Source organism: Ichthyophthirius multifiliis, assembly GCF_000220395.1.
Source record: "Ichthyophthirius multifiliis unplaced genomic scaffold scaff_1120509250383, whole genome shotgun sequence".
NCBI lineage: Eukaryota > Ciliophora > Oligohymenophorea > Hymenostomatida > Ichthyophthirius > Ichthyophthirius multifiliis.
The window spans coordinates 21941-29741 of record NW_004086795.1 but is presented as its reverse complement, the minus strand read 5'-3'; the positions used below and the strand labels follow the sequence as shown (position 1 = coordinate 29741).

The following is a 7801-nucleotide window of genomic DNA, read 5'->3' as shown; positions in this document are numbered from 1 at the left end:
CCGCAACACCTAAATCGCAAGTATGACATGATTCATCACAAGAGGGTGGTAAGCAAGATTATCCATCATATGTCCAATCTTGAGGGCAGACAACAGAACAAGATTATTAATCTTCATTCAATTAGTGACCTTCATCACAAACACAAGTACCTTCATGGCATTAGAAACAACTTTCATGGCAAACAGGTGGGTTACATTTTTTATTATTCTCAGAAAGTGTATATTTTTCGTTACATCCGCAAACACCTAAATCGCAAGTATGACATGATTCATCACAAGAGGGGGGTAAACAAGATTATCCATCATATGTCCAATCTTGAGGGCAGACAACAGAACAAGATTATTAATCTTCATTCAATTAGTGACCTTCATCACAAACACAAGTACCTTCATGGCATTAGAAACAACTTTCATGGCAAACAGGTGGGTTACATTTTTTATTATTCTCAGAAAGTGTATATTTTTCGTTACATCCGCAAACACCTAAATCGCAAGTATGACATGATTCATCACAAGAGGGGGGTAAGCAAGATTATCCATCATATGTCCAATCTTGAGGGCAGACAACAGAACAAGATTATTAATCTTCATTCAATTAGTGACCTTCATCACAAACACAAGTACCTTCATGGCATTAGAAACAACTTTCATGGCAAACAGGTGGGTTACATTTTTTATTATTCTCAGAAAGTGTATATTTTTCGTTACATCCGCAAACACCTAAATCGCAAGTATGACATGATTCATCACAAGAGGGGGGTAAGCAAGATTATCCATCATATGTCCAATCTTGAGGGCAGACAACAGAACAAGATTATTAATCTTCATTCAATTATTGACCTTCATCACAAACGCAAGTACCTTCATTACATTAGGAACAACTTTCATGGCAAACAGGTGGGTTGCATTTTTTATTATTCTCAGAAAGTGTATATTTTTCGTTACATCCGCAAACACCTAAATCGCAAGTATGACATGATTCATCACAAGAGGGTGGTAAGCAAGATTATCCATCTTCACTTAATTACCATCCTAATTTACATTCAAGGAAGCATGATAAACCATCTTCACCTCTTGTCCATCCATTTGGGCATTTTACTATACATGACTATCCATCTTTACTAATTTCTTATTCTTCTCCACAAACAAGCACACAAGATTATCCATCTTCATTTAATTACCACCCTAATTTACATTCAAGTGAACATGATAAACCGTCTTCACCCCTTTTCCATCCGTCTGGGCATTTTACTTAGCAAGATTTATTATCTTCAGTCAATTCCTACCCTTCTCCACAAATACAAATTCCTTTATCACATTAGAAACAACTATCATTACATACTGGAGTGTTGCAGCTTTTTCCATCGTTGGAAAGAGTCTAATCTGTGTTACATCCACAAACTCCATTATCACAAGTATGACATGATATATCACATGCATGTTCTTCAATTTCGCAAATCAATTATTCTTAAGTTCCTATATTAACAAATCCTTTATAACATTCACATACTCCAGTTTAGTTTTTAATTGAATTTGCAGGACATTAGTTTTGTTCATTACAATCTTTACAAACGCATTTTATAGAAACGTTTCTTAAGCCCCAATAAGTATCATTATCTTCTGAAGATAATTCAGCTCTAAATCTTAATTTAAAAGAGCTTCTGACATTAAATGACTTTTCTTTAAATTATGCAATTTAAGTATCTCTTTAAATATTATAATCTGTATCAAAACATTATACAGTTAAGATATCTCCTTCTTTATTTTATAATATATTATTACAATCATATTTCAATACTATTTTTTAAAAATTTTAATTTATTATATAATTTATATTATTTACCTTCTATTTAACCATCCTATACATCATCAACTTCTACGAAAAAAATATCTTTGAATGTAATATTCATAAGATATAAATCAAAATTTAACTAGCAAGTAGATTAACCTTATACATCAAATACTTTTTCTACATAAGTTTATGTTTAAAAATCTTTTCTTCCAAATGTATTCATTAAACCAAATACATCAATAGTTTAGCATTAACTTTTTTCGTTACCGTCATAACTTAAGCTGTTATAAACTATCCATCCTTCAAGATCATTTACTTATAATTAATTTTCAGTGAAAAAGTCTTATCCTAAGGAATAACATATAAACCCGAAAAAAAATATTATTAAAATTGTATTCTTCATTTTTTTTTTATTTTATTTAAATTATTTAAAATTTTTTTTTTTAATTTTTTTTAATTAATATTAAAAATATATATTAAACTTTTTTAAAAAAATCTATAAAATTGTTAAAATAACTTAAAAATAATTAAAAATTAACTTAATATTATTTTAACTGAAATTATATAAAAAAATTATTTAATATGATATTAGATTTTATTTTATATAAATAAAACAATAAAAAAATTAATAAAGAAATTTAAATATTAAATATATATATATATATATATATATTTATATATTTTTTATATTTTTATATATATTTATAAAATTATATTTTATTTAATTTAACTTAACTTATTTTTATTAATGTTAAATTTTTACGTTAATATTTTAATTTTTACGTTATTATTTAAATTTATTGAATAAAATAATTATTGGATTAAGAAATAATATCTATAAAATTTTTTAAATTTGAAATAAATATTTATGTAAAAAAATAAAATTTATAATATTAAAAAAATTATTTTATTTTTAAATATTCTTCATCATTATAAATTACTATTTTTATTTTTTATATAGACATTCTTTTTCAACAAATAAAATTATTGATATATAGATAAGAATTTTATAAGAATTATTAAATATTATTATGGATAATAATTTAATTAATTTGATCATATAAAATAATCATATTATTATTAATATATAGATTTTTTAATTTTACGAAAAATAGAAATAATAATAAAATAATTTATACATATTAATTTATAAATAAATTATTTTTAATATGATAATTATAATATTAATATTATTTTTTAGATATAATAAAGAAATTTTAATTATAGTTTTAGTTTTAGTATTATACATATTATTAATTAGATAATATTTTTTAAAAATTTAATTTCAAATATAGCATTAAAATGACAATTTTTATTATTGAATAAGTTAATAATAATTATTAAATAATAATAAATAGTATTATTTTATTAATTATTTTTTTTAATTAAAAAAAAAAAATATATATAATATTAATCTATTTAATTAAAATAAAAAAGTATTCATTTAAATTAAATTATTTCTAAATAAAAATTAATATTAAAAATTTTTTGTATATAATAATTATATTCATTATATAAAAATCTAATAATCATAAAATATTATTTAAATAATATTTATTTAATTTTTAAATAAAAATATAAATATTAAAAAATATAATTATTTATATAAATTTATAATTATTATATTATAATTATATACTAAAATCAATTACTAATAAACTATATTAACAAAAAAAATTCAAATATTAGATTTTTTATCTATAACTTCATAAATATCATATCTTTTTTACTAATAAATAGGAATTTATGCTCTAATCTAATCTAAATAATCCAAATCAACATCATGATATAAAATAGCCTCTTCATATTCACAACTGACTTTGACCTATCCAAAAGGATCAACCAATCTTGAATGTCCCCAAGCCCAATATACTGAAGAATCTTAAGTAAATCTAGCTGTACAACTTCCTATTACATAACATAAATTATCAATGGCCCTAGCTCTTAAAAGCAAATCCCAATGATATGGTCCAGTTCCCATTGAAAAAGATCCTGGATATATCAAAATTTATGCGCCTATATATATATATAATAATATACAAATATATATAATATATATAAATATATATATTTTTATTATATATTTAAAATTATTTATATATTTAAAACATTAATTTATTTTTATTTTTAATTTTTTATATTTTTTTTCTTTCTAAAAATACCTTTTTTTTAGCACATTACTAATGCATATTCTGCAAATCTTATATCATAACAAACACCTAACCCTATTTTACAAAATCCTGTATCAAAAATAGTTATTTTGTCTCCACTTTTAAACGTATCAGATTCTTTATAAGTTGCTTTTCCTGGAATATTTATATCAAATAGATGTATTTTCCTATGTACAGCTGCTAAATTTCCTTCTTAATTAATTGCTATGCAAGTATTATATAAATTATTTTTAGAATCTATTTCTGGAATACTTCCTATTATAGACATTTTATATTTTATTGCATACTCTTTTAATAATTTTAATGTAGGTGTTTTTTCTTAATTTTCAGAAAAATTTTCACTTGCTGCAATACAATAATCCTTATTATAAAGACAATTAAATGTTTCGCCCAAAATAGATATTTTTGCCCCATTTTTACCTGCTTCATCAAGAGCTTTTTAAACATAATTTAATGTTTCTGTTTTAACTTTACTTACTTTAGTTTGTAATATTGCTACTTTGAATTTCCGTATTTATTACATTTTTAAAATTTAATATATAAATTTAATATCTTATATTATAAATTTTAAAAAATAAAAAAATAAAAACAATTGATATTGATAAAATATTAATAATTATTAAAATTAATTTTTAAAAGATATATTATAATATTAAATATTATTATTATTATTATTATTATTATTATTATTAATTTTATCACATTTATTAATATATTTTTTTTTTATTTTTTTTATTATTATTTATATTTATTTTACTTTTTTTTTATATTTTATTTTTTAAAATAAATATTTTTTTTAATAAAAAAACTTTTATTTTATAATTTTTTCAATATTATTTATTTTATATTTTATTTATAATTTATTTTTATATTTTTCTAAAAATTCTATTTTTTTTTTTATTTATTTTTTAATATTTTTTTTAACTAAATTTAATTTAATTTTTATTAACAAAAAAAATAATTTTAATTTTTTATATTTTTTATTTTTAATCTAAAAAATAATAATTATATATAATTTTTTTTCAACTTAATGAAATACAGTCAAAATGAATATTTACCTAAAAAAATAATGTAAGAAATAACTCTAAATGATAGATACATATCCCTTGATAAAATAGGTTCTGGCTCATTTGGTGAGATACATAAAGTATTCGACAATATTCAAAAAAAGCTCCGCGCTGTTAAACTAGAAAGAAAAGATAAAAAGGGATTATAAGGAATGATTCAAAAGGAGGCTTTTATATTAAATTTAATGCAAGACTGTGTCCATTTTCCCCGTTTAGTCGATTAATTAGTTACAGATAAATATACCTTTTTAATAATGAGTTTCTTAGGATAAAATTTAGATCAACTCAAAAAAAAAACACATCAAATAAATTTTCACCAAAAACCACTTTAATTTGTGGAATATAAATGCTTGAAGCCTTATAATTTATGCATGAAAAACATTATATACACAGAGATATAAAACCTGAAAATTTCGTCATTGGAAATGAAGGAAATCACCATAAAATATACATAATAGATTTCGGTTTATCAAAAAATTATATTGAAAATAACTAACATATATAGGAAAGTGTCAACAAAGGATTAATAGGGACTGCAAGATATACATCAATTAATAGCCATAAAGGATTAGAATAATCAAGAAGAGATGATTTATAGTCTTTGGGCTATGTTTTGTTGTATTTTTTAAAAGGCGAGTTGCCTTGGCAAAATTTGGTTTGTGAAGATAAAGAGTAGAAGTTTGAAATAATAAAAAACATGAAAATAAAATAGAATATAGAAGATCTAACTAAAGATGTACCGTTATCTTTTCGAGTTTATTTTAGCCATGTTTTTGGACTTTAGTTTAAGGAAAAACCTAATTATAAAATGTTAAAGCAAGCTTTTTAGAAAGATTTAAATATAAATGAAAATTAAATAGGGGAAATATGTTTAGATTGGTGTACTGAAAATTGCGTTATTAAATAAAAAAAATAAGAAAAAATTAATTAATTGAAATTAAGTAAAAAAGAAAGCTAGTTTATTGATACGTCATAATTTTATGAAGATACTGTGGAAAATATATAAAATACTTAATTTGAAATTCCTTTATTTAAAATTGATTAAAGTATGATATCTTAAAATAGGAAATTTAATACAAATTTCGATACTACTACTTGTTTGGAAACATCTTAAGGAAAATAATTCTTTTAAAGTAAACAGAAAGAATCAATGGGATTTATTAAATCTAATTAAGAATAAAAGACAGATTTTTATTAGAATTCAATGAAAAGTATATAAAATACAATTTTAGGAATAAAATTTAAATGATAAGAAATTAAAATAAAATTAATATTTTGTAAAAATACTCTTGAAATAATTTAGATAAAAAAATGAAAAAATGTGTAAAAGCAAAAAAAAATCATATATTTTAAAAGCTTTTATTTTTATTATTTAATTTATATACATAAATTTAGTTATATTATATTATATTTTGTTTTTTTTAAATTATTTATTTTTTCATTTATCATCTGACTTTTTTTATGATTTTTTTAAATATATATAGATATAATTTTTTTTAAAATATATAGGAATAGTTTATTTATCTAAAACCTTTTTGCAATAAAATTAATTTTAATTAATATTTTCATATCTAATAAATTAAATTAATTTTGAAAAAAAATCTTTATTTTAATATTAAGATAAATATATAAAAATTAACACTGCTCTTTAATTATAATATATATATTATGGCTTTTAAATGATTTTTATTTTTTACAAATTATATTTAATTATATTTGAAATTTTTACAAATTTATACCTTATATAAATAATTTTAATAAAAAAAATATTTTTACATATGACTTATTTGCAACCATTTAAAAATCAAATATAATTTTAGATTGAAGTACTATTTTTTTATTTTCTACCTAAAATAGTTAATACTAAAAAATGCAAGCACAAAAAAAAAGAAAAAAAAAAAATTAATAAAAAGCAAATAAATAATAATCACAATTTATCAATTTTTTTTTTACAAAAGAATATAAAAACAAAAACCAAAAAAAATAAAAAAATAAAAAAAAAGAAAAAAGAAAAAAACACAAATAAAATAAGAAAAAAATAAAAAAAAATATTTTAAATAAAATGAAAACCTCAAATAAAAATAGAAGAGATATCATTTAATCTTTTAACAAATCCCCAAATTTACAACTTCCGAAAAACCATATGTATAAAAAAAAAATACAAAAAAAGATAAAAAGAAAAAAAAAGAAATTGCTTAACACCAATTAAAAGAACTAAATCTTTCTGTAATAGACATAGTCCTTATAGTCTCTATAGTACTCATAATACCCAATATAATTCTAAAAAGCAATTATAGAGTATTTAGGATTAAGACCGTAACAACTCTACTTTAATATCAAATATGAACTGTTCGAATTCTAAAGTAAAATAAAAAAAGTAAGAACTTGAAGGTAAAAAATTAGGAGTTTCTTTTATTTCACATGCTTAAAATTTTTATGATAATTTAAATAGTTATCCAAAAGAAAGTATTACTATTGCTAATATTGAAAGTTAATAAGAAAAAATGAACCCTTAATAAATAATGAACATAATTCTAATTTTTATGAAAAAAAAAGATGAATGCATTTAAGAAAAAGATAAACTTCAAGAAGATATGATTTATAATAAAAAACAATTACTTTTAGAAGAAAAAATACTAAAAGATATTAAAAGTTATTTAAGTTAAATTATTCTCAATTTATCTAGTTTATAAAAAGAAATAAGAGTAATTTTTTTTATCATAAATAAATAAATAAATATAAAAAGAAATGTAAAGAAAAAATAATTTTTA

General features: G+C 19.9%; 2 protein-coding genes across 2 annotated transcripts, besides 21 other annotated features; both read right to left on the bottom strand. All coding sequences in view use genetic code 6, as the record gives it.

The window, feature by feature from the left end:
- Nucleotides 1–1015: a microsatellite.
- IMG5_070080 (hypothetical protein) lies at nucleotides 3–2043 on the bottom strand. Its single transcript, XM_004036747.1, has 2 exons — nucleotides 1844–2043; nucleotides 3–1797 (listed from the first exon to the last, which is right to left on the bottom strand). Exon 2 carries the CDS (start codon nucleotides 1171–1173, stop codon nucleotides 829–831), a length of 345 nt encoding a protein of 114 aa, XP_004036795.1. The 5' UTR covers nucleotides 1174–1797; nucleotides 1844–2043; the 3' UTR covers nucleotides 3–828.
- A 258-nt stretch (nucleotides 2044–2301) lies between these two features.
- Nucleotides 2302–2335: a microsatellite.
- A 106-nt stretch (nucleotides 2336–2441) lies between these two features.
- Nucleotides 2442–2473: a microsatellite.
- Nucleotides 2442–2499: a microsatellite.
- Nucleotides 2443–2513: a microsatellite.
- Nucleotides 2514–2546: 33 nt separating this feature from the next.
- Nucleotides 2547–2591: a microsatellite.
- Nucleotides 2592–3363: 772 nt separating this feature from the next.
- Nucleotides 3364–3394: a microsatellite.
- Nucleotides 3395–3470: 76 nt separating this feature from the next.
- Nucleotides 3471–4418, bottom strand: IMG5_070070 (nitrilase member 2, putative; the record flags this gene model as incomplete). Its single annotated transcript, XM_004036746.1, has 2 exons — nucleotides 3955–4418; nucleotides 3471–3808 (listed from the first exon to the last, which is right to left on the bottom strand). Exons 1-2 carry the CDS (start codon nucleotides 4229–4231, stop codon nucleotides 3471–3473), a joined length of 615 nt encoding a protein of 204 aa, XP_004036794.1. The 5' UTR covers nucleotides 4232–4418.
- Nucleotides 3810–3876: a microsatellite.
- Nucleotides 3903–3937: a microsatellite.
- Nucleotides 4419–4620: 202 nt separating the features above from the next.
- Nucleotides 4621–4655: a microsatellite.
- A 12-nt stretch (nucleotides 4656–4667) lies between these two features.
- Nucleotides 4668–4728: a microsatellite.
- Nucleotides 4681–4741: a microsatellite.
- Nucleotides 4681–4743: a microsatellite.
- Nucleotides 4730–4785: a microsatellite.
- Nucleotides 4774–4830: a microsatellite.
- Nucleotides 4799–4868: a microsatellite.
- Nucleotides 4869–6982: 2114 nt separating this feature from the next.
- Nucleotides 6983–7081: a microsatellite.
- Nucleotides 6994–7079: a microsatellite.
- Nucleotides 7007–7079: a microsatellite.
- Nucleotides 7008–7077: a microsatellite.
- Nucleotides 7082–7184: 103 nt separating the features above from the next.
- Nucleotides 7185–7219: a microsatellite.
- Nucleotides 7220–7801: the final 582 nt, after the last annotated feature.